General features: G+C 37.7%; 1 protein-coding gene across 1 annotated transcript in view; it reads left to right on the top strand.

The window, feature by feature from the left end:
- nrg3b (neuregulin 3b) overlaps nucleotides 1-27,245 on the top strand; it is a 163,653-nt gene that overhangs the window by 114,761 nt on the left and 21,647 nt on the right. The window contains exon 3 of the mRNA XM_017483692.3: nucleotides 23,590-23,663. Coding sequence (XP_017339181.1) covers nucleotides 23,590-23,663 — 74 coding nt within the window. The remainder of the gene's footprint in view (nucleotides 1-23,589; nucleotides 23,664-27,245) is intronic.

Genomic DNA, 27,245 nt, shown 5'->3' with positions numbered 1-27,245 from the left:
TTTTTAAAGTACAACAAGTGAATTTACTATAAATCAAATTACATCACATTTACATTTTAAATTGTAACTCAAATAGATTACATGAAATTATGGAATTAATTATGACCTAATTTCATCATAGAATATTTGCATAACAGAACAGCACTTACACTTAAGAAGGTTAGAAACAGATCTAATCCTTCATTAGTCCACACAGCATTTTCTTGACATTTGGATCCACTTAATAGTCCACATTTGGATTTAATAGTTCACTGCTCAATGGTAAGAATAAAGTTGAACATATTGCTATAACTTAAGATTTTAATTATGACTTGGCTAATTGTTGGGACACTTGTGTTATTGCTAAGTGGAAGGTCATTTGAGAAAGCCTTGAGGATGTGCATTGACATTACTGTTAATTCTAATTCATGTAACACTCTCAGTCAGTAAAACACTCATCATCTCAGTGGCGTTGGTAATTAGTAAAAGTAAATAAATAAATAAATTACCACTTATAACTGACAAATATGAAGCCATAGATTGTGTTCACTCATTGACAGCATGCGTGCACACACACACAAACACACATACACACAAAATGTGGGGTCTGTGGGATTGAACCAGATGGGCTAGCCTTTGATCCCCAGACCACAAAACCTGCCGTTTTAGACCCAGTCGTCTATCCATGACAGTTTGGCCCTTGTTAAAGTCAATCAGATCCTTATACTTGCCTATTTTTCCGGCTTCAAACACATCAACTTTGAGAACTGACTGTTCATTTGCTGCCTAATATAGCCCACCCCTTGACAGGTGACACTGTAACGAGATAATCAATGGTATTCAGTTCACCTGTCAGTGGTTTTAATGTTATGGCTGTTTGGTGTATATATATTTTGAGGATTACCAGTCCCCACATTACCACATTTCATTTTCCTGAGAGTTTCAAGCTCTTCAATTGTTTATTTTTAATTTGACACCCATAACAGAGGAAGGCAGTGAGTAGGAAAGAGCAAAGGAAATAGGGAGAGTGGAGAGATGCAAAACACTTTTTGACATGGCATGCCTTTTAAGTTAGAAGGTTTGATGTGCTAATGACATGCAAATGTATGCAAATGAGCATGCCTTTGCCCAGATTCAGGCAGAATGTGTGAAGCAGAGTTGCAATCTCAGGGAAAGTGTGTGTATGCTGTAAATAATTGAAATTAATAGGAAGTTGTGGAATTAAACTCAGTGGACAAACTATTGTGTGTTGTGAAAGGATAACAGGAGGATTGAAAGAGAGTAAAGACAGCCTCCTCACATTCAGCTTCATCGCATTCTTTCACTCAATTTATTCTGATCATTTCCATTTCATTTCCATTCCTCCTGCTTGTAGTTCTCATGTGAGTGGTCACGATTACAGGTCACTTATGTGCATGAGTCTTAATCTTCATATTGATGTTGAGGTCTGGCTAAGACTTGTCTGTCTGATTTAAGCCAGTGATTTACACATCACTGAAGATTTACACATCATTGTACTAACTCGTGATGTCGTGATGCACATTGCTCGTGTGTATCTGATCAGCCTCTGTGACCTGATTAGCGTGTTCCTCTATATAGCACAAGCACTTAGGTGTGAAACTGCGCATTAAGCTTCACCCAGATTTAACTTGTTTCCTCATCTCTTCTTACAAAGGATCAAATCAATATACTAAAAACATAGGAGATAGGATGTAGGACTCACTTATTTCCCCCATTATAGCATATGACTCTTGTTTTCATAAAGAGCTAATGCTATGGTACTGTCATCTCCAACAGTGTCTATGCTCAGAAAGTGGCAGGCTTGTACCTTCAGTATACGGAAAATATATATCCTTTAAACAGTTCAGTGTGCTCCCACTTCTAAAGCAGGCTGCATGTTCTTTTTTTCTCCCTTAAACTCCATCTTTTCTTCCATTCTTTCTTCTGTCAACAGAAATGGCTATTAGATGCTCATTTTCTCCTGAAAGCCTGCCTGCAAGAGGCATAGGCTGCATTAATTTCTGTTAATGGTAATGAACTGTTCAGTTTAATGAGTGTCAGGCCAGAGTGAGACATACAGAGTAAGGACACAGGAAGGTCACAAATAATATTCGAAGTGTTTAGTGAGAAGTGCTGTAGAGGTGAGAAAAATAGTTGTGGTAAAAAAAAAAAATTTAAAAAAAGTAGTAGTAGTACATTTACATTTATGGCGTTTTCAGATGCCCTTATCCAGAGTGACTTACATTTATCTCATTTTATATACCTAAGCAGTTGAAGGTTAAGGGCCTTGCTTAAGGGCCTTGCTTAAGGGCCCCACAGTGGCAGCTTGTAAGAATGTAGTAGTAGTAATAGTAGTAGTAATAATAGAAGTAATAGTAGTAGTAGCAGTAATAGTAGTAGTAGTAATAGTGGTAATAGTATTAGTAATAGTAGTAGTAGTAGTAGGAGGAGGATTTTTATTGGAAGTGGTGGTAGTGTAATTTGCGTTGCTGCTGTTGGTGGGGATAATAGTAGTAGTAGTAGTAGTAGTAGTAGTAGGAGGAGGAGGAGGAGGAGGAGGATTTTTATTGGAGGTGGTGGTAGTGTAATTTGTGTTGCTGCTGTTGGTGGGGATAGTAGTAGTAGTAGTAGTAGGATTTTTATTGGAGGTGGTGGTAGTGTAATTTGTGTTGCTGCTGTTGGTGGGGATAGTAGTAGTAGTAGTAGTAATAGTAGTAGTAGTAATAGTAGCATTAGTAGTAGTAGTAGGATTTTTATTGGAGGTGGTGGTAGTGTAATTTGTGTTGCTGCTGTTGGTGGAGATAGTAGTAGTAATAGTAGTAGTAGTAATAGTAGTAATAGTAATAGTAGTAGTAGTAGTAGAATTCTTATTGGAGATGGTGGTAGTGTAATTTGTGTTGCTGCTGTTGGTGGGGATGTTGCTGTTCTTGGTGATGTGGCACTATCATTATTGGTGCTACTAGTGTTGGTAGTGATGTTAGGATTCTTGGTGTTGTTTATGGTATCTATAATAGTAAATGCTATAGAAAAAGTTATGTATTATTTCAAATTATTTTCATCTATCAAACCCCCTAAAGACAAATTAAACAGACTGAGACAACAGACTGACTAATTAAACAGACTACTGTACACTGAGATATTTATTCTCTGAGTTATCCTCAAAGGATGGTGAATGTTTAAGACCTAAGTATAAAACAGCACGTCTTTCAGCTCAGCTCAGAGGTGAGGGCATGCAAGCAGAAATTGGACGATCTCACATTTTACTAACTTGGAGTGGAGTTCATGCTTGTAATAAGCTCTCAACCATAAGATGAAGTTGTAAAAGGACTGACTCTTCATATTTATATGAGTCCATAAAAGAAGGAGCCCAGTTTGTACAGATCTTGATGCACAAAAAAGCATTAGTGCTGAATAACATAGAGCCTTCAGGTCTACAAAGACTGAATGGCAAGGTTTAAGTAGGAGCATGAAGTTACTTTATCACTCCCTATTAGCACAAGTGTTCTCCATTATGGAGATGTTAGGCTGGAATCGATACTGAGAAGGGGGTATAGAAAAGAACACAGAGCCTTGTGATTTTTCCTATAAATCTGCATGGTCCTGTGAGCTCTGAAACGATTATGGGTGATTTCTCAGACAGACAATAATCACAGTGGCATGTAGTATATGTGCTTTTCGTGAAAATATCTAGTTGATTCTATTGATCTCTGCTAAAGGCTCTGATCACACTGATGCCTTTGCTTTGTCATTTGTTGTAGCAGAAAAATAGGTTTGATGGTGAAATGAAAATACATCCATAGATACATTATAGTATGTTGCATGTGCTTTATTATTTTTTGTGAATTTTTATCTTGTGGACTTTGTATAAAATTATACCATTTAAATTAAATGATCTTTTAAGTTGATAAAGCCTGTGCTCTTATACTAATTTTGTTTTCTTATTAAAGGTAAGAAAATCAGAACTGTAGGAAACAGCAGGCACACTGGCTAAATTAATATTTTTCTATTTTTTTCACAGAGAGGGGAATGCATCTGTTTAATTTGTCAGGACTCAGTTGTTGTATTTAAGGAATGCACCTAATGAGTGAAATGTGTAAAATCTTTATTTACACAGCACTGTTCAAACTGCTTCAAACCCCTTGCTTATTAAGCTTGCCGTTTTAAATTGAAATAAAAAGTAACGATGGCTGTCACGCAGGCCTATTATATATTTATGCATTTTAATTATTGCACATAGCCTGCAGCCTGTAATTCCTTTTTTTCTTCAGCTGTGCCTCAATAAAAAAAAAAAAGTTTGGACACCCCTGCTAGGATGCAGAACTGCTACAGAAAGGGAGGATCACTGAGAGCTAACAGATATTGAGGGATATTATGAATATTGTCATTCCAAAGCACAGGCTAAATCCATTTATGCTTATCATGTAAAGGCTTGTCTCACCTGTGACACATGCTTATGCAATAAAGAGCCTTGGCATCTTATCCCTTGTCTCTTGAAGCAAGCTGACATATGTTATTATGATCTTGATGTGTGATGATGTTAGGGACCTGAGAGATGTGACGGATCAACCAGTTATTAAGAGTCACTTAACATATTAAACATTATCAGCTAGGAAATTCAATGCAACAAGCATGATACACTGTGAAGACAAACAACAATAATGTGCATGATTCCAATCTACATTCAGGCTGATTGTCTATATTGCTGCTGTCAATCAGCATGGGCTACTCTGGCTATGTGAGTGAGACGGCATACATTTTGGCTTGTTGATCTGTTCTTCTCGTCTCTTTAGATCCAGTGTTTGATTTCAGTTACATTCAATACCGAATCATCTTTCTTTGACAAATGTTCAAGGCGTGCCCTTGTTCAATCCACAGCTAGTATAACTCCAACAGTGCTGAATTGATGAATAATTTGGTTTCATTGACCGTGATCCCTTTCTGGCATTTTGCTATGGCTGCTCTTTTGTTATGTCTGGACAGCAGCAATATGCTGAAACATAGGAGCTCATTATTTGAACCTTCATAAATATGAGAAGAGAATGGTCAGATCAGATTCACACCAGATGATTACTATTTCATTCTTTTTCATTTCATCTTCAGTAACTGCTTTGTCCTGGACAGGGTTGTAGAATCTAGCCCCAGAACAATGAGTGCAAGGCTGGAACACATCCTGGATGGGACGTCAGATTGTAATATATAGAATAATGGGTGGAATTTTCCACTGGGCCCTTTGGTCAATAAAGTGCTCAGCAAAAGCATTGCAGAAGTGCATGTGAAACCCTCCAGGTGCTTCTAGGCTATCTGTGCAAGGAGAAAAGCAAACACACTGCCCAATCTGGAACAATATCTACAGCTTAGCCAAAAAAAAAAAAAGGTCTTGGCAAGCAACTCTGAATAAAGGATAAATATTCATCTTTTCTCAAAATGGCCTCTAGTAGAAACATGTGAACAGCAGAGTTGTATCTGCACATTTCTATCTCTCTCTCTCTCTCTCTCTCTCCCTCTCTCTCTTTGTTGTTATTCAGCCACAGAAACAATGTCTGTCTCTGCGCCTAGTGATGTGTCTTATAATATTTGTATTGAATATTGAATGCTGTTGTGTTATCCATGGTGATCTACTCAAATTAGAGACTGAAGCAACACTCCAGTCACAAGAGTGCCATGTTTTTAAACATTCATGTGCTCTCAAACAATTTCTCCCTCTGATCTGAAACCTCAGCCATTGTTAATAATTTAGCTAGCCTGTCTAGCACTGAAGAGTAGTGGCAATGGTGGGATAGGTGCAATTGGTATGACAGCAACATTCCGCATTTCCATTTCTGATCCCACAACACAATTCACAAAAGCCTGACAAACTGTAATAAGGCTCAATCTGCAAGATTGCATGTTCATTAATCAACAGTTGCTAGAGCACTGAAAACACATTGGAAGGGAGAAATGTTGCAAATGGGAAATTACTATTAGACCAGGGTTGAGAAACTAATGTTACTGCAAATATTACATAGACTAAGCATTAATTAAGCACCAATTAACATGGTACTGTACATTCTGTAATTGGGGTTTGTCATCCTACTGAAAGCACCTATTATGTTTTCTCTGTAATATAGCTGAAACATGTCTCAGAGGTAAGGTCTTTGTTTTCTGTTCGGGTACAGAACATACATTCTGGAGCTTAAGCTGTCTCAATGAAGCAAAACATAGGGATCATAGGGAATGTGTACATAATTATAGCTGATACAGGGATAAGTGCGGCAGGATTACTGTCTTGATTTGTTTGTATGTTAGTCCTGCATGACTATACTCCAAATCTTCTGCAGTGCTAATCTGTTTCCAGTCAGTTACTGTATATGCTTATGGGCAGGATGACGTCTGAAGCTGTTAGAATTAGCCGCAGTATAAGCTTTATTTGCTTGCATTACATTAAGTTGAGTTAGGCCATAAATAATTGCCTCTCTGCTTAATCAAGACTTAATCTACTTTTATGCTATAAATCCCCAGTCTGATACCATACCATAGGGATCCTCAGTTTGCATCTATTAATCTTATCATTAGTGATGCCCTAAACTGAATGTTACTAATTTACATAAAGATAATCTTCATTTATCACATCACAGTAAAGTGATCAGGAGGATTACTCTCATTACTTACTGACCAACCTACCAGCCGGGGAGGACTTTTCTGGAATTATGGTCTCATGTCATATCTGTTTAGTTCCTCTCCCTGCTGACTAATAGAGCCACTGTTAATCACTTAATTTAATTAATTAATTTAATTAATATTCCTAAATGAATTTAAAGATTCAGTCATGAATTTTTTGAAAGCTAGTAATTTACTGCTTGTATTAGTAATACATGTAAAAGCTATTATCAAGAACAATTATTGAATATACAGTTTATTGGCAATGCAATATATCAAACTTGGGAATATCAGGCTTTTTTTATGTAAATAATAAATATGGACCATGTAACATCAGTGGCAAGCATATTGATATATGCTAGTAAATTGTTACTGTATGCTGTTTTAAACCTCCATTTCATCTCTACCATGCACATCTTTACCAGTCTCTTCAGCTGACATCCTAAGCCTTTGATAACATCAGGTTGACTGGTTTGATTTTCTGTGTATATGCAGCAATGCACTCTCGAGTTTGAGGTATTGGGGAAAGCTACAGTAAGTTGGAGACAGACTGACTGGAGACATCTGGTCAATACTGTACAACCTGAACCATTGCTGAGAGGTAAATCACATATGTAACCAGGTAGAGGCTGTACTGGCATTCTTGTGGATGTCATTACAAACTCAAAGGTTACTTTTCTTCTCAAGTTGAATTACCTTGAGAGGCATGAATTGTACAGAGCACCAATGCTCCGAAGCAGAATTTTTTTTTTTGTCTCAGAGGCATGCTAGAGGCTTTGTGCCATGGCTCCTCAAGAAAAAAAATAAGTAGTATTAGAATCAGAAACAGAGGCAATTTAAAATAAAAACTGGGCTGAGACGTGGGATTAATATCAGTTGAGCTGGTAATGTGTAACTCGCCAAATGGAAAAAGGTCAATTTGGAACCTGGAGAATATCTTCAAACCGTGAAGCATTTTTCTATCTTGTTTTTCACTGTTCACTTTCACTTTTTCCCTTTTCCTTATATGCTATACACTCACCGAGCACTTAATACACCGTCGCACTACCCATTCATGATATTATCTAATTAACCAATCATGTGACAACAGTGCGATACATAAATTCATGCAGATACAGGCCAGCAGCTTCAGGTAATGTTCACTTTAGCCATCAGAATGGTGGTGGTGTGTGTGTGTGTGTGTGTGGGGGGGGGGGGGGGGGGGGTTGTTGACTGTGACATGCGGCAGTTGTGAGCGGCAGTTCTGCAGATGGAAACACCTTGATGATGAGAAAGGTCGACGGAGAACAGCCAGATTGGTTTGAGCTGACAGAAAGGCTACAGTAACTCAGATAACCACTCTATACAAATGTGGTGAGCAGAAAAGCATCTCAGAAGCTACAACATGTCGAACCTTGAGGCAGATGGGCTACAACAGCCATATCGGGTTCCACTTCTGTCAGCCAAGAACAGAAAGCTGAGGCTGCAGCTGGCTCAAGCTCACAAAAACTGGGCAGCTGAAGACTGGAAAAATGTAGCCTGGTCTGATGAATCTTGATTTCTGCTGAGGCACACAGATGGTAGGGTCAGAATTTAGTGCCAACAGCATGAATCCATGGATCCAATCTGCCTTGTGTCAACAGTCCAGGCTGGTGGAGGTGCAATGGTGTGAGGAATGATTTCTCGGCCCACTTTGGGCCCATTAATACCAATCAATCATCACTTGAATGCCACAACCTATTTGAATGTTGTTGCTGACCATGTGCATCCCTTCATGGCCACAATTTACCCTCTTCTAATGGCTATTTCCACATGATAAAGCACCATGTCACAAAGCAAAAGTCATCTCAAACTGTATTAATGAACATGACAACGTGGCTTTCTCAGTCACCGGATCTGAATCCAATAGAACACTTTTGGGATGTGGTAGAATGGGAGATTCACAGTATGAAAGTGCACATGAAAAATCTTCAGGAATTATGTGATCCAATCATGTCAACTTGGACCAGAATCTCAAAGGAATGTTTCCAACATCTTGTGGAATTCATGCCACATAGAATTGAAGCTGTTTTGAGAACAAATGGAGGCCGTACCCAGTATTAGTATAGTGTTCCTATAGTGTTAATTGAGTGTATATAAAATATACTGTTTTTCATTGATTTTATTTTTATTTTTGCTCTCTATTTTTGTCACAGTTGTTGCATTTTTTTACTTTTGTAGTTTAGTAACAAAATGTGGATTGAGTGATACGTCCAGCATGCCTTTAATCAAAAATCTGATGCTGTGTTGTGCTAGAGTACCTCATCCAGCCCACTAGGAACAAATATGTCTACTGAGATGAAGAATGTAACAGTGTGAGGTATGAATTTGTATTCCATGGCTGTCTATCACAATCCTCAGTCCTCACACGCATGGATAGTCGATGTTCTGTAGAAAAGCCTACGTTGTATAGAGTTGTGATACAAGCAAGAGTCATATGAGTGAATGTACCATTGTATATTTAGTTGGAAAGCTTGTGTTTATATATATATATATATATATATATATATATATATATATATATATATATATATATATATATATATATATATATATATATAGTATTTGTGTGTGTTTGTGTATTTCTGTGTTTCCAGGAGGAAGCATTCAAGGTTTCAAAGCATCGACACATTTATTATTCAATTAAAGCTGCCTGAGGTCAGAACACCACATTAGGTTTGGGCTTTGAGCAGAGAGTTGCTGAGAAATTAATCTAAAAAAAGACAGTCACATTAAATAACAGACTTTACCGCACCTAATTATCTTGTTTTGCTGCACTATGCTATACACTCATCTGTTTCTAATCAATCAGGGGAATGCCTTCTAATGATCATATTGCATATGTGACTTCACCCTGCTTTAAATGAACACGTGGAAAGGCTGCAGTAAAGCAGCTGTATTGATGAGTGGTTTTGGAGGTCATCTCAGTTAGACTGCTTCCAAGTGAGAACTGGTGGAGTCGCAACAACTGCTGTTCCACTAATTAGCAGTAGCCTCTGTGTGTTTGTGTGTGTAAAACTCTGGTGTTGCAAGGTAGCAAAGCAAGTAAACAAAGCCCACACAGTACTTGTTAAAGAGGAAGTCCATTGTAGATCCTGATCTCCCGCCTCTGTGGATAATGGCTTATGATGTGTTTCTGTTTGTTTGCCCTTGTTTACTAAGAGTCGATGATGGGAATTTTTGGATGAGCTATGCTGCATCAGCAACTTGGACATCAGAGACAGAATAAGTATTAATGTGGAGGAGGGGAGGAGAGAATTCTCTGTCCAACAGAGAGATAAAAGTGAGAGTCTATGCTACAATGCTAATAATAATAATAATAATAATAATAATAATAATAATAATAATAATAATAATAATAAAATAAGAAGAGCTACTGTATCTGGGAGAACTGAGAACAGTAAAAGAAAATAAGAAATATTTCAGTCAAGTAATTTTGGTACATTGCAGTATTCAAACTGAGGCCTATAACTGCAATTTCAGTGAAATTTAAAATGCAGTCTTTCACTGATAATTACTTTTAATATGTACTTCCTTAATTAGTCCTGAGAGGGAATTTAGAGTGTTTAGGTAGAAGCTGTGTCACTGAGCTGACAAAGAGTCCCTACCCTTGGATGTTTTTTTTTTTTCATTACTTGAGAAAAAAGGAAATCACAGGGGGTGCTTTCCTTCGTCTTTGCTCATTGTTGATGTCCAATTTTCATTGCTACTTGATGTGGAAATTGGATAGTGACATAGAGAGGTTACCTGACTATCACTTGATATTCCATCAGTGTCTCAGTTAATTCAGAAATCACATGCACAAACATGCCTGGAGCATTGGGTCACGTATTCTGTCTAATCTTGATTATGTTCCGCCCTCGTGAAATGCATTTGTTTATTGAGTGCAATCAGACCTGATTTCACAGACTGGGTTTCATATTCTAAAGCACATTAGTGATTAAGGTTCCATCACATGCACTTTTCAGCTTTGTAAGCGAAAGCTGATGGTATAAATTCTGACTTGCAATGCATAATAACCCACCCCCTTCTTCCAGCAGCAGTAGTGATGGAAGTGTAAAAAGATATGCCATATTCATCTCATCGCACTCCACTTGCACAACACACTCACATCCATGCTACTGTCATCCATCTGCAGTAGACAAAGCACTGAGATGAAAACTAACAGATTACCATATCCATGGAAACTATAGGAAAATCCTTTGGAGATTTCATGCAAAGCACTGTTGTTATTCATTTCTGGAGTTACAGTTAGGCCTAATCAAAACTCTGCTTGTTCTGAATTTAATAGACTGGTTGTCACTATGATAGCAAATTAGCTTAATCCTTTACTAAGACATAAAAGCAGTTTTAATTAGATTTTAATGAAACCTAAAAACCCGTGTCCATCTGACAGCGACTAGAAGGAGACACTAATCAACTTCAGTCCTCTGTCAGACAGGACAACAGGAGCATGACCAAGCAGAGGAGAGACGTATCTGTGCTGTTCCTCGCCTGCATCCGAGTCTCTGGCAAGAGCCTGGCTGTGCATGTTAAATCTGTCAAGGCAGATAAGCAGCAGAATAAATCCAATTCACCACCACTGTGGCTTTCCAAGATTCTTCCAATTAAGCAGACAGTACATACTAAATGGTAAAGCTATATACTTTATCCCATTTCTTAAGATTGAAGCTATGGTGACTCTTAAACGCTTAAATCATTACATTTTACAAATTGATGAGGAAATCAAACCTTTGATGCTATTTCATATAACACTACTATTCCCCAGATACAAATTATACTTCTGGCTCCTTCTTTTTTCCAGCAAGAGGATGGCACTTGATGGAGTCATTGTTTCGTGCAGAGCATAGATGGGTTCTGGTGCGTCAAGGTTCTTGCCTATGTCAAGTACAAGAAAGGCTTATAATGAACAATGACAAGAAGATGTGCAGTTGAACTTGCTCACCCAAGGCCATCGTTAACAAAAAACTGTGGCCAACCTCACTGGATAACAGTATAGGTGGTATAGTTATATAGGGAAAAGTGACCATAGGTAAGGGAAACTATACTCGTGACTCGGGGTGGAAAGAGTGACATGAGTTACTGACATGAGTAAAAGTAAAATTAACTTTTTTTTATGTGTACTATTGAAAGTATTGTTATATTTTATATATAAGGAATGCATTTTTAAACAATTATTTTAACTAACTAAGTAAGCTCTGAAGTGAACATAAAGAAATGTAACATTAGTTGTCCAGCTTACTTTTGAAAAATGCAAATGAATAGTGATAAAGTGTCTACATGTTGCACATAGAATATTGTATGAGGAGGGTTAGAAACGTGTCTGTCAGTTAGATTCATAAAGCGTAGGGGATTCTCTTAAAATTGGACCTTATTTTGATTATTTATCCTTCACAAAACCTAAACTGCTCAATAATAAAATATACAAGATAGAACCTAGCATGACAACTGCCTGAATCTGAAAGCATCCTAAAGTGCTAGAATGCTAGAATTGGCAGAACAGGTTTGTGATTTGATACTGCATATATAAATATCTGTGTGAGACAAGGGAGCCAATATTATAGTAAGAAGCTCTGATGCACATAGAATTGAAAAATGGCCCATTAAGGGAAAGTTATGGTTGGAAATCTCATTAGGGCAAAATTAGGTTTGAAAAACAACCTCCCAGTTGGCTGTCGAACTCAGATTTATACTTATGAGGTGGACAGTGATATATAATCACCAACATCTCTGTAAATACACCAATATTTTCTGATTTATTCATCAGGGCATTTTTAGAATAAAGTTTATTTGTAAAACTTAGGACAGCAGTGAATTGCTATTGATTAGATACTAATTTAATTCTCCCAGATGTGCTGCTTAGGGCTGTCTGATTTCCTCTGCAAGAGCCTGAAAAGATGCATGAGCTCAAGCTCTCAGTGTGCTCTGTGTGCAAATATATATATGACCCCTGATGTTTCAATTACCTCTTGAAATTCTCTGCCCAGATTCTTGCAGTGAATTATCCCTGGCATGGTGTCAGCCTATGGGTTTTAGCCACTCCTGAGCACTTGGAAGTGCTCCCCCTCCCCTCCCAGAACCTGTCCTCTCCACATGGACATGCACTTCCATGGAGGCCATAAACAAACCTCTCAGTTTGGGGCTGAGGCAGCTGTTGCAGTTGCAGAGCCACATTCAAAATGTTCACCATTCATTGTGACCAAGAGATGGAGGAGGGAGGGAGTAAAGAAGTTGGCACATCTGAGTGAGAGAGAACCTTAATCCATTACCTCCAGCTGCTTGTGTAGAAGAGTGTCTGAGTCTGGCACAGTTCCACTTATATCTAAGCCTCTGCATGATGTGTGTATGTGAGTGGTACATTCATTTGTGTCTGTTAAACACTGTTCTATTGTCTGATTGCATAGCAGGTTTTTTGATGGTAGCCCAAACTTTTATTTGTATAGGTTTGTTTTATGCATGCCCACTAGTGAGCATGACAAATCTCTGTGTCTGTCCCCTCCAGCACATTAGCATTTGCGATTATTTGATCTCAATCATGCCAAATGTAGCTGACAGGATTAAAATCACAGAGGCAAATGTCAAAATCACACACATCGCTTATAAAAGGCAACAACACCATTTTTTGCTTAGAGCGATTTGAAAATGCCAACATGTGTAAGGCTTTAAGCAGCAGGGTCATGAGGAAAATAAAGCTTTTTGGTTAGCCAGATTAGTGGTCTAAATGGGGAGAAGAGCACGGCTAATAGCAATAGATATGGAGAATTGTTATTTTGGCAGAAGGGGCAATGTGTATTCTGGTGACTGCCAATATCCATAGCCCAGAGCATGGCTGAGCTGCTTTAGTGCCCATGGGACAGCACCTCTGAGAGCCTACGATGTCAGCACTACCAGAAAATGCATTGTGATGTGGCTAACGCACTCAAACCTAGGAAAACAATCTTTTTGCTCCTTATCCATAGCCGGTTGATGCATGCTGCAGGCATTCAGCTCAATGCATTCAGTTTAATTCTCAGGCCCATCCCAAGCCTCTGTAATGAATGCAGCAGCAGTCTAATATGGAGTTTCTGCCTGCTTAATTGGCTAGCATGCTTCTGAGCCGACCACAGAGGGAGACTCCATAGATAAATTTCCAGAATAGCACAAAAAAAAAGAGGAAAAAAGAGTATTTAAAAATTCCGCTCCGACAGGCAACAGACTCTTTCACAATTTCACATCTGCTCATCTCGACTAAACCACTGCGGATTTATCCATGCAGCGTAAGTGAGAGCAGCCACATGAACATTAATATTCATGATTGTGGCAAATGGGCCAGAGACATTTTCTTCTACTGTGGACGCTTACACCAGGAGCTACATAAGTTGTCGGTTTCAGAAGGAAGTAAGCTATCAAACTCTTTTTCCACCATCCTGCTATAGATTATCGTATCAACCTGAGTTCAAGATATGCACTCGCATGTGCCACTGTGAATCTCGTTTGGTTTTTTGCCTCTAGTACTGCCTCTACTGCTAGCACTCAAGCCAGAAGAGGGAGCTGTCAGTAAGGTTGTACAGAAAGTTTATGATGACTTTAAAAGGCCAGCAGTTATGTTGCTAAATATATCCTCTAATTTGAACCCAACCAAGACTACAAAAATGCCATCAACATATGTCATGTATTTCATTTGGCCTGCAGTCACTACCATGTTCCCAGATTTAATCAAATGTTGACAATATGAGGCATGCATGAAGCCTTTAGCCATCAACAACACATAAACTAACTAGTCCCAAAAGCATTATGGTGACTAGAAAAATAGCATTAAGCATTCTCCACTACATGGGCATAGCAAATATTCATTCATTCGTTTTCTGTAAACACTGATCAGGGATGCGTTGGATCTGGAACTTATCCAGGGATCATTGACAAGAGATAGAAATCTTGATTGGACACTATTCCATCACAGGACACCATGCACATAACCTTTCATAATTCCCTAGAGGCATAGGCAGAGGCATATTTAATGATATGTTTTCAGGGTGTGGGATGAAACCAAAAAAAAACCCAGAGGAAACCCACAAGGACGAAGGAAGAAAATTCAAAGAAACTCCACTCAAACAGTAACATAATCAAAAGGATCATGGAGCTGTGAGGCAGCAATGTTACCCACTGTGCTATAGTGCCACCCAAATTACTAAGTTAAAAGCACAAACGCATGTATCAGTGTGCCATAGTGAGGTCCTCAGAAAGAGTTCATTTAGTGCTCTGTATATGAATCATTATATTATCATTTGTCAATGACATAAAACATTAGACGTCCTCATATTTTATATGTCCAATATTTTTCCAGTCACATTTGAAAGCAAAGAGGAATGTCATCCCAAATATTAATATTTTACCATGTGTAGAAATAATAGAGAAAATGCCATTTAATTTAATAACCAAAATGATCAATACCAGTTTCTCTAGCTTTGACGATGATTATACTGATCTTCTCTTGTTTATAAAAGATTAAAGGATGAAATGGAAAATGTTTCTGTAAACCTCACATTAACCCCCATTCTAACCTCATCTATTTTATTCAGCTTAGGCCCCCACCTTCCAGATATTCCTCAACAGTGTCTCTTTATTTCTTTAAGCTCAATTTGGCTAACAAAACTGGGGATATGACAATGGCCAGAAACCCCAGGTTTAATCACAAAATTATTCCAGAATCATCTGGCAACCAACGTATGCAAGGAGAGCTTATCGTTAAGAGCTAAAGAGGTTGTTCCTGATTCATTTGAGAATGCTGCCAAAAAAGCCAGAGTTGAACATCGCAATTCAACCTCAAATGGGGAGCAGGAGGGAAACTCGGCTCTCGGGCTAGAAGGAGAACTTTGTTGAAAAGTGTGTGCTTCTGCTTTTGGACTCACATCTGATTATATGTTGTCACATCTGATTATATGTTGTCCATATTCCTAGAAAAAGACTCAGACAGTTTGCATATTTGCAGTCAATGACTCAATAAGCATTTCTTCCGAACTGTCTAATGTGCTTTGTGCATTTATGTGGGACCAGATGGTAATGATTTCACAGATAGGCTTAGTTTCATTAGCTTGTTGAGTTATATCCAAAAATCAATTCTATAAGGTTCTTTCTTGATCATTATCTTGTCAGCATTCACATTCACAGATTTATTTAATTACTGCTAATACTTTTTCAGGATGGGGTTATAACTAATGTGATTAAGTAGTGTCTTTGCAGGAAATTGAGCTTTTGTTCAAAGGAATTGTTGTTTGTACTAAACAAAACGGCCAAATAATATATATATATATTCATAAAGATAAGCATTTATACACACTTGACAGACTCCCATGCTCACAAAGTTCATGGAATGGAATGAGCTCAATACCGCTGATGAAAACTCTATTTGTATGCTGCATATATTGTAAAAGAAACACATTTAAGCCAGAAATGACTGTGTGTTTGGGCTTTGTAGTACGAGAAAGAAATAGAAAATCGGCATATGAGAATGAGTGTTCAGCTGTTGGGCTTTCTATGACCATAAGGTTTTAACACTCTTGAGAAATTATGCATTGTTTTTTTATATTAAAAAAACACTGCAGTGCACAGCAGCTTGTAATAGAACCCAATATCAGGTTATTTCTCCTCTGAAGGGTTGGTGCATCAACCTGGTCTGTCTGGCTGACTGCTAGGCTTGGCAGCTTGTGAGTGAGCAGAGCAAATGCCCTCCTTTTTCTTGTTTGTATTTACAGCAGCTTGAATGCCTTGTTTTTACCTCTTATCTCAGAGGTTTTGAACAGCACCTGCACCTGAATCTGCGCCATACTTACATGGTGGTGAGTCAGAGAAAGGCTGGGCTGCAGTCCTCTCTCTTATCTCGCACTCTGCCCCACCCTCCAAACAGCTGCCGAAACACTCTTCAGAAACAGCTTTACGCCATAATGGTACAAAACATATAGCACTCAAGCTCTGCCAAATTACAACTGAGAGCTGTGTCAGGCAGAATACATCAAATGTATTCTGATATATAATGAGACCAACACTAGTGAAGAATATAAGTATAACATAAGTGTTCTGGTTGATGACAGCTAATGCTAACATCCTTCAGTAAGAACAATAATAATCTGTACTAAATTATATATGATTAATTATAACTGTCTCTTTGATTTTTAATGTTAACCTGCTGTTGTATTATTCATCTGTTCATTCCAGAAAGAACCAGTGGTGGAAAGAGGAATCACCAGCTTAAAGTACTTAAAGTACTGCTCCTGTAGCAAAAATTCACGATTAAAAATAGCAACTACTTTTAATTTACTCATATAAGAATAAATTAGTCATTTGGTGAAAAACTTATTCTTTATTTTGAATTAAAATGTAATTTTTAAGTAAGTGAAAATTACTTATTCAAATTATTTGTTTCTATGTCTACAAATGACACAACAAGTCAGTTAAAACTACTGCAAAAACCATCTACATTATATTAAGACAAGTGTGTGTGTGTATATATATACACATACATATATATATACATACACACACCAATGGTAGCAGGGCTGCCATGCAAGGTGCTAACTTGACATCAGGAGCAACTTGGGGTTCAGTGTCTTGACCAAGAACACTTCAGTATGTGGAGTCACGTGGGCCGGGAATCAAACTGCCAACCCTATGATTATTGGACAACCCGCTCAACCACCTGAGCCACAGCCAACCTATATATATATGCTTCTGATGTCAAGTTAGCACCTTGCATGGCAGCTCTGCTACCATTGGTGTGTGAGTGTGTGTGTGTGTGTGTGTGTGTGTGTGTGTGTGTGTGTGTGTGTGTGTGTGTGTGTGTGTGTGTGTGTGTGTGTGTGTGTGTGTGTGTGTGTGTGTGTGTGTATGTATGTATGTATGGTTGAATGAGACACAGTGTATAGCGCTTTGGATAAAAGCGCTATATAAGTGCAGACCATTTACCATATATTCTGAGTGTTACCTACTGTATACACTGTAGCAGCACTTACTGAAGATATAATTTACACAGCAGGAACCTGACATCTCTTAAGTTTAATACAGAGCTTTCATACTGTAGAAAGATTTGGCTAGTCTAACTAGTACTGCATGTTGGATGTTCATGGGTTTCTGGCTTACATACTTTGCAGATCATTTTCACACTGTTTCACCTGAAGCATTAAAAACTGAAGATACTTGATAAATTGGTCCAGGGATGCTCATCTGTCTCCGCTTTCTCACATATGACTAAGCATTTGGAGCCTGAAGTGTACAGTTTTAGCAGGAAACTGCTTTATTTTGATTGGACCTCGAAATGTATTTATTTAAAATAAAAAATACTGTATTTAAATTGTCTTACACTCTTCTGGGTGTAAGGGTGGGTAAAAGTGAGGGTAAAGAATGATCAAAGTATACTGTGTAGTAAAATTCAATGTTTTATTTAAAAATATCTCGAGAAAAATTATTATGATTTAATAAAAAGGGGGTCAGTCCATTTCAAGTGGTCCAATAAGTGTAAAATTGGTTGCTTGACCATTTTGAAAAAAATTTTAGTGATTAGCTCTATGTATTGGCATTGCAAAACCACATTTTTTTCAGATTTAAAGAACCCTGTGATAGATCATGCTTCACTGTTGCCAATTTCAAATGTAGTAATATTTTTAGATTGTATGTCAATCATAAACATAACTACTGCAAAATTATGTACTGTTCATTTTTATTATTTGTTATGCTTATATTACATCTGTTCATTTCTCAAAATGCATGAATAATGTAGACTTCTCACCAGAATTCTACTAGCCCTAGCTGTGTAACCAGTGGAATCTCAAACTTTTTACAGCAGGATGCTACTATAGAGGACTTATTTCTGTTCATATCTGGCCCTCCACAAGAGATATTCAACCCAAAATGAGGGGAATTTTTAAAAATGTAACTTTCTCACCCCATAAAAAAAAAATATTATAAGAGACGTCTCAAACCTGAAATGTTCTGCATGCACACTGTATTTGCCCAGGTACCCCCTAAAAAAATAAGACTGAGACTCGAACCCTTCTCTTTATAAATTAACCTTAAAAGTGTAACTGTGAGTAATCTTGAGCATTATAATTGGACTTAAGTTCTAAATCTTAGGAACAAGAATGTGCAAAATGTTTAGGTTTGTACATGTATTTGTAATGTGTTCTAGAGATCAGTTTTTGTTCCAAGGAGCTAGGACCATCCTGAGCCGAGATATTGAGGTTTCCGTACACAGCTATATAAGCAAAATTTGTGAACTCTTTTAAACAATTATTCAGTGTTATTACTTCCAGTGTTAGCAGTCCTGTTTTTTCCACAACATGTTGGATAGAAACAGTTCAGTGAGCATATTGCAAAGTTTCCACTTCTTTCTTGACAAGTCCAGGCATTTGGAACCTGCTACAATGTTCATGAACTGTTCACAAACAGAAGGTGCTCCCTTCTGATAAGTTTTAGGTGCTAGAAGATAATTTCTAGCAAATCCCTGGGCTCAGTCTTGACAATGGCATTGTCAGGGAAAAAAAATTTGAGTAGAATGTTTGTGCTTTCCAAACTAAAGTACAAAGAGGCTTATCTGCTCACTTGTGATTACCATTTTAATAGCTTTATTTTGAAGGTAGAACTTTGTCGCTTTACAAAGCACTTGAAAGGTGGAAGACGTTGAGTTTGACATCAGTGCAGTACACAATTATGCGTCCTGGAAGAGATCTCATTTATTCAGTGCATTTTATCTATGTATGTTTTTACTGCACCAACGCAAAATCCACTTTGCTGTCTCAGAATGAGATTTCAAAGGGACACTGAACATAGGAACATATTTGCACTGCATAGCAGTTTCACATGCAACAGCAGAGGCTGCGGTCATCGGTCAATGTCATTCAAAGCTAAATCACCTTCTTTAGAACCCCTCACACAAACATGGCTGCACTGGCAGATATGAATATGTACCGGCTGTGTATGTAGTGGAGAGTCAAGGGTTTTTTTTAAGAGAGGGAGAAAGAGATTGAGAGAAAGAGAGATTGAATTGAAGGAAGATTGGTCTGGAGACTGGACTCATCACAGCCTCATCAATAACAGTGGGGAGATTTGTCAGGGTTGATTGGGACACAACAATGTGTGTCCCTGGAGTGTTACTGGAGGAAGACCTCTGTGTATATTATTGCATCCTATACAAAAATTAACATGAAAAAAAAATGCTTTGTTGCTAGGTATGTCTATGATTGCATTTTTACTATTATTATCTACAGAAGTACCCCACTTCATTTTGATGCAACTATTTATATTGTTTATTTTGTTATTTGTGAATGGTGTGCTGTATGATGGCTAGGGTAGATTTTACTACAGTATTTTAAACATTAAAGCTACATATTCCAAAGTAAGTGATCTTTTGTAATCCATTTTCTATAATTTATAATCCTAGAACATAGTAACACCACATTGTATATGAACAATCACTGTTACACCATGAAAGGAAAAGTCCACACTGAACGAAAATCTTTATCGTTATCATGTGATCTTCAATGGTGCGTATTTTGTATGTAAGATTCTTTGTTGTGTTTGTTATAAAGGTTGTGGTAGTATTATGGTTCAGATTACGAAGTCATAGATACCCCAAAGTACTTTATAGTAAACTAAGGTGGCTTTCGCTTACGGTGTATGTGTTTGTCTGACTACATGTGTGAACTGAATGCGCATTTATCAGCTTTGGTGTGAGTGTGTACAGCATAAATGTGAATAATGCAGTGAGGAGATAATGCATCAAACCTGCACACCCCACACACACACACACACACACACACACACACACACACACACACACACACACACACGCAGCCCACACACACACACTCACACACATACACTTGCCACTGTCGCCTACAAACCCCATGTCCATTTACTCAGTATTAATTAAAGAGCTGAGCATTAATTAAAGGCTGATTTCTATTCTGCTCCTCCTGTTCCTCACCCTACTTTCCTGTGAACACCTCTCTCTCTCTCTCTCTCTCTCTCTCTCTCTCTCTCTCTCTCTCTCTCTCTCTCTCTCTCTCTCTCTCTCTCATTTTGCCATTCCTCACTCCATTTGTCTCTCTACAGGCTAAGAGAACCAACAGGGGGCACAATTAATAAGACCAAAGTACACATTTATTTATAATAATAAATACTCCTGAAGGCACATGCATTTATAATCTTGTTTACTCTGTTGTGCACTCATACATGGAGATCTCCATTATTCCTCCACACAAGTTATTGGAGGGATGTGAGGAGCACTGACTGGTGATGATGACCATAGGCATATGAGATTGTTCATGTTCTCTGCTCAGTAGTTCTGTCATTTAAAAGAGAACCTATAATCATGACTTTTTGTATTTAAAAAAATATATATTTGATATATTTTTAAATATATGTATAGTTTATTTTGTGTGACTTTTACTTTACATTGTCTGGGGAATGGTAATTCACTAAAACAAATACACCTATATTTATTCAATTATTTTGCACTTTTACATAAAAAGTAGTCAAACCAGAAAAATTTGATGCTGAAATGGCTTGGATATATGGTATGGATGAATAATCCTCTCTTCAAGTCATTTGATCTGAAATTAGTCCCCAAAGTCATAATTCCCATGTAGAACTATTTTACTGGATTTACAATATTTTTTTATGTCTTGCTGGAGGGAATATTTTCAATTATCAAGGTCAGTATACTCCAGTCTGACAAAACTCCTGAATGGATTGGCTATTCTGAAATCTCTAGAAGAGACACTCTTCCTAACCTCTGGGTCTACCTGGCATTTTAAACCTATTTTTATTATTATTAATATTAGTAGTAGTAGTAGTAGTAGTAGTAGTAGTAGTAGAAGTAGTAGCAGTAGTAGTATTGTTGTTGTTCTTGTTGTTTTTGTTGTTCAACTTGTATTGGTTCACCTTGTCAGGCTGGAAAGTGTTTGTTTGTTTGTTTGTGGATTATGGTTAGTGTGTCAGGATCACATTCAAATAAAATTTTAACCTTGATGAAAGTTTAAAAGTAAGAGTCCAAACTGTAGAACACAAAGATATGTGATTATGCTGCCCATACAAATTAGTATGGAAATAAAGTTACTTGGACAAACCTGAAACATATTTGAGCCATACATTTGGATGGTCTGAATAAAATGAAAGGAAAAAAAAACAGGATTTTTGTGTTGTTTTGTTTATGTGAACATTCATTTAAGAGTAGCAGTATTATTATTTTTTTCATGTTGATCAAAGGAAACCATAAAATTCAGTATAATGACTACCAGAAAATAGGAAAGGAAAAATAAAACGAACTGGTTGATAGACATTTTCATCTTGCCATTGACATGAGTCAGCATTAGACAACCTATGCACAGAAAGCTGAGCATGAATAAAAGGTTAGAAAGAGCCATATCAGATTCACCTGCTTCGTGGCTGCTCATGCAATTTCACTCACTATGACTAATTAGTCAAGTCATTTATTCTAGTGTTTCCCTAAGACCCACCACTATTCATGCTGTTCCAACCAAACACACAAACACACAGTCATTTGCCTGTCAGCCAACATGTTCTGGAAATTATGAGAAATGAAATCAGTTGCAAGAGCATATATTTTGCCATGGAGCTATACATGGACCTCAGCTTGTGAGGTTATTTTTCAGGGTCATATTTTTAGGTTTCCTGCTTATTTTATTGATGTATTTATTTTTCTTTACCATTAGTGTGCATTATTTATTCAAAGACAAGTTATAAATTATAAAAATGACTATGTATCCAGCAAATGTGAGTGGATTTTAATGCTGATTTAAAGCTCTGTGTTGTAGGTAAACAGTTGTGAACAGTAAACTGTATATCCAGCAGCAATATAGTTAGTGGTGTTTACCAACAGTATTCCAACAGCTTCTTGTCTGAATGAGGAAGGATATGAGGAGTGAAGGGGATAAGAAATATGAAAGAGCTCTCACTGTTGCTGAATCCAAGAGCTCACTGGAGGAAAGCTGGTAATCACTATAGTTTTACAGACTCTGAGTGTTATGCTGCTCTAGCATGGGTGTGTCTGTCTCACATAGATCTTCCAGCAAGAATCCAATCAAATCCGCCTCCAATTCAGCCACATAGCTCCTTTGGGAAGTGACATTAGCACCAAGACTGTGTTATCTGTGCAAATGCAGGCACCACAGAGCTCTGGTCAAGCCCGCCTTGTTGTCCTTCTTCTTTTTCTGCACTACCCTTTCCCTTCATGCATTTTCAAACTCTGTTTAGCGTTTTATACAACCACAGTTTACTCTCTGAACAAACTTGCTTTGTGATAAAGAATGACCTGATTTGTGGACACACACACACACACACACACACACATACACACACACACACACACACACACACACACACACACATACGTCTTACCATCCTTGTGAAGACCTTCAATTGACATAATTATGTACAGCCTATGTATGTCTAACCTTAACCTCAGTAAGCAAAAGGAAACCTATGGCTCTTTTATTCACTTGTTTGTTTGTTTGTTTGTTTAACTCACCTGCAGTTTCTGATTAAAAAATAATAAATACATTTTAAAATGTCTACACAAGGGCAAAACTGTCAGATATTCTTGTCCTTGTAGGCTATGATAGGAATGGTCCCAGCCAAGATACAGTATAAAAGCCCACCCACACACATAGAAGCTGAAAGAAAAAGATTGTTTAATGCTTGTGAGACAAATAAATGCAATAAGTAAAATTGCACTCCAATAGGGTGAAATAATTTCTTTGAATTAAGTAACAATAACTTAAAATAGGCTGCATTATGTCGCTTACTATGTACTGGAGAAGTTTAATTATCTCTTGAAGAAAAATGGTAGATGTAATGTCTAGGTCTGAAATATTTATGGGTTTTTTAATTTGATATCTTCTTTCTTCTTGTCTCTTCACTTCCCTCTGCTCCTCTTCCCTTCTTTTCCATTCTCTTCTCTTGTAGATGTAAAGAGGGTTACCGTGGACTTCGCTGTGACCAGTTTGTTCCTAAGACAGACCCCATCCTTTCCAACCCAAGTATGTTTCATGCCTATCATGCCTATTCGCTGGTTTTATGGAATTTATGAGGGAACTACAGTATTTGTTTTTCCCAAATACAAGACAACTGTCACCAGAACTGATACAGTCTATGCCCTACAAACTCTCCAAGTGTTTTTGTCAATGATGACAATCCCCCCCCCCCCCCCTCCCCGTCCCCGTCCCCTCTGAATTTTTTTTTTTTTTAAAGTCAGTGGAACACAAAATCTTGTTTTTAATTAGCTTTCTTACTTTCTTTATTTATCTAGTTTTAGATTTTTTGTTCTTCCATCTTGAACTACTTGTTCGGTAAAACTTAGGGAGTGCTTTCCAAAAATCAAATATGCTAAAAAGAAGCTAATTATGCTCCAGCTTAAGTGCTGAAATTAGCAGAACATTACAATGCTGCAGTCTTCGGGGAAAATAGTTTTTAATCAGTGTGCATTTGTATCCTGTCTTCTCTGCACGACAGCTAGGATCTTAGCATTTGAATGTGGAACTATTGGTGTTTTAAACCAAATCGTTTCATGTGCATTTTCTGTCACAGTACAGGTAGATTTTTGGACTAATGTGAGTCTTTGAACGATCATGGCTCATTAGCAATTGAGCATTATGCAGGCAGGCCTTGTTTTTCTTTTATGTGAACAGAATACAGAGAAGAGGCAATAATTGTCTCGCTAATTTGAGGTCAATACTAAAATCATTAGTTTCTTTGGAGTTAGATTGGATTCTTGATCAGTATGGTGGGCATTTGTGAACAGATTAAGAATGACACTGACAGATGATTGCAGAAGTTCATAGAGAGATAACTGACTCACTCGTCTTTAGCGTGTTTGCTTTGTCAATGTAATTTAGAGTTTTAGACTTTAAAGTGCTTTTTTTGCTATACAGATTGTTTCAATACAGCTTAACTCCTAAGTAAGCTAAGGCTGACAGCGACAGGAAAAATCTCTCTCATATGGAACTAAAATGAATGAATCCTTGAGAGGAACCAAGAATCAAAAGGAGCAGCCCATCTTCCTCTGGTTCACACTGAGGATCATGCGTTGTTTTTTGTTTGTTTGTTTGTTTGTTTTAATTTAGTTAAATTCAGTTTTACTTGTATAGCGCTTTTAACAATTCCCTAATGAGCAAGCAGAGGCAATGGTGGCAAGGAAAACCCCCTGAGATGATATGAGGAAAAAACCTTGAGAGGAACCAGACTCAAAAGGGAACACATTCTTCTCTGGGTAACAATGGATAGCGCGATTATAAATAAATAATTCCGTTCTATAAATGTACTAATACTACATAGTCAAATAGTGCAATTGTGTAACCAGGAAAATTCATTACAGTTTTTACATGAAGTCTGTTTTGTTCACTGTTCACTGATTGAGACTTGAGTGCAAAACTGTTTGTGGCAATTGTAGTCCTAGCCATCATAACATAACTGTTCATATGAATAGAAGTCCAAAGCCATCTTATGGTTTTTAAGTGGTACCATCCTCAGTAATCTCTAAGATTACTAATGATCTTTAAGCTGCACCATGTCAGGCCATCCTCAGCAGCAGCATTGTGGCTTCCAATTGATGAGAACTCCAACCAGAAGTAGGGCATCAGGATGGATCAGGCAGGTCCAGAGAGCAAAAAGCGTCAAGATCACTGGCATCTCAGGAGTATCATGTGCAGCTTGACAGAGAGGGAAAGAGAGGGAGCGATTATTAGATTTGCTTATTGTTCCATAATGGTTAAGGACAATGTACTTTGTGTGAGTGCAAGCAGGGGCTCCGACAAGACTAGCTGTGACAGCATAACTAAAAGGGAGAGTCAGAAGGTAACACAGACATGAGGGCACCCTGGGACATAAGGTGACCAGCCAGTGGGTAGTTGGGGGGGGGGGGGGGGGGGGGGGGGGTGGACACACTAACAAATAGCCTGCACCTTTTGATCGAAGTAGGCATGGCGGATCATAAAAAACCAAAAGTTCACTCAGGTAATATGGTGCAAGACTAATCTGTGCTTTATAGTTCAATAGTAGTTTTTTATAATCAATGCAAAATTTTACTGGGAGCCAGTGCAGTGTGGATAAGGTTCGGGTGATGTGGTCATATCTTCTTTTTATAGTAAGAACTCTTTCAGCTGCAACTGGAGTTTGTTTATGCACCTACTGGAACATCCAGATAGTAAATCATTACAATAATCCAACCGAGAGTTGACGAAAGCATGAACAAATTTTTCTGCATCATGTAGTGACATTATATTTCTTATCTTGGCGGTATTTCTGAGATGAAGGAAGGCTATACTAGTAATATTATCTACATGAGCTTCAAATCAAAGACAGGGGTCAACAATCACACAAAGTCTTTTACTCCTGCACTTGATGAAACAGAAAGGCCATCCAGAGTTACTATGTAATCAGAAAGCTTACTTCTAGCTACACGTGGTCCTACTACTTCTGACTTGTCAGAATTAAGTAAGAGGAAGTTAATAAGCATCCAGTGTCTAATGTCCTTTACACATTCCTCAACTTTATTAAGCTGGTGTCTCTCATCTTGTTTTGCTGAAACATACAACTGTGTGTCATCAGCATAACAGTAGAAGCTAATTCCATGTTTTCGAATAATTTGACCCAGAGGTAGCATATATAAAGAAAAAAGCAGTTGTCCTAAAACAGAACCTTGTGGAACACCAAACTTTACCTCAGTATGCATAGAGAAGTCACCATTTACATCTACGAACTGATAGAAATCAGTCAAATAAGATCTGAGCCAGGAGAGGGCCACTTCCTTAATGTCAACAGCATTTTCTAGTCTATCAAGGAGAATAGTATGATCAGTTGTATCAAAAGCTGCACTAAGGTCAAGCAACACAAGCAAGGAGACAACCATGATCAGAGGCCAGTAGTAAGTCATTTACCACTTTAACCAGCGCTGTTTCTGTGCTATGATGAGGCCTAAATCCTGACTGATACAGTTCATGAATGTTATTCCTATGTAGGTATGAACATAGCTGCTGTGCTACAACCTTTTCTAAGATCTTGGAGATGATGGGGTTGATGTCAGGTTTTTTTAATCAGGGGTTTGATAGCCGCTAGTTTAAATGATTTACGTACATAGCCAGTGCTAAGGGAAGAATTGATTATTATGATTTTTAGAAGGGGTTTGATTACTTCTGGAATAATCTGTGTGAAGAAACATGTAGGTAAGGGATCTAGTATACAAGTTGATGATTTTGATGAAGAAATTAATTAAATTAGTTTGGTCTCCCTAAGGGGAGTAAAACATTCTAATCATTGATCTGATATTGCTATATTATTATCTACAGGGTTAGTTATAAGACTGCCTGGTTTTAAATTAATAGTCTGAATTTTTTGTCTAATATTTAAAATTTTGCCAATGAAAAAATTCATGAAATCGTTGCTGCTATATAATGATTGTGTGCAAGTTCCTATGCTGGTTTTATTCCTAGTTAATTTTGCTACAGTATTGAATAAGACTCTTGGATTATTTTTGTTATCTTCAATTAGGGTGGAAAGATAGATTGGTCAAGCAACACTAAGAGATTTTCTATAGTTCAGGAGGCTCTCCTTCCATGCTGTTTGAA

Source organism: Ictalurus punctatus, chromosome 13 (assembly GCF_001660625.3).
Source record: "Ictalurus punctatus breed USDA103 chromosome 13, Coco_2.0, whole genome shotgun sequence".
Classification (NCBI taxonomy): domain Eukaryota; kingdom Metazoa; phylum Chordata; class Actinopteri; order Siluriformes; family Ictaluridae; genus Ictalurus; species Ictalurus punctatus.
Note: the sequence above shows the minus strand (reverse complement) of the source record. Positions and strands in the feature narration are given on the sequence as shown.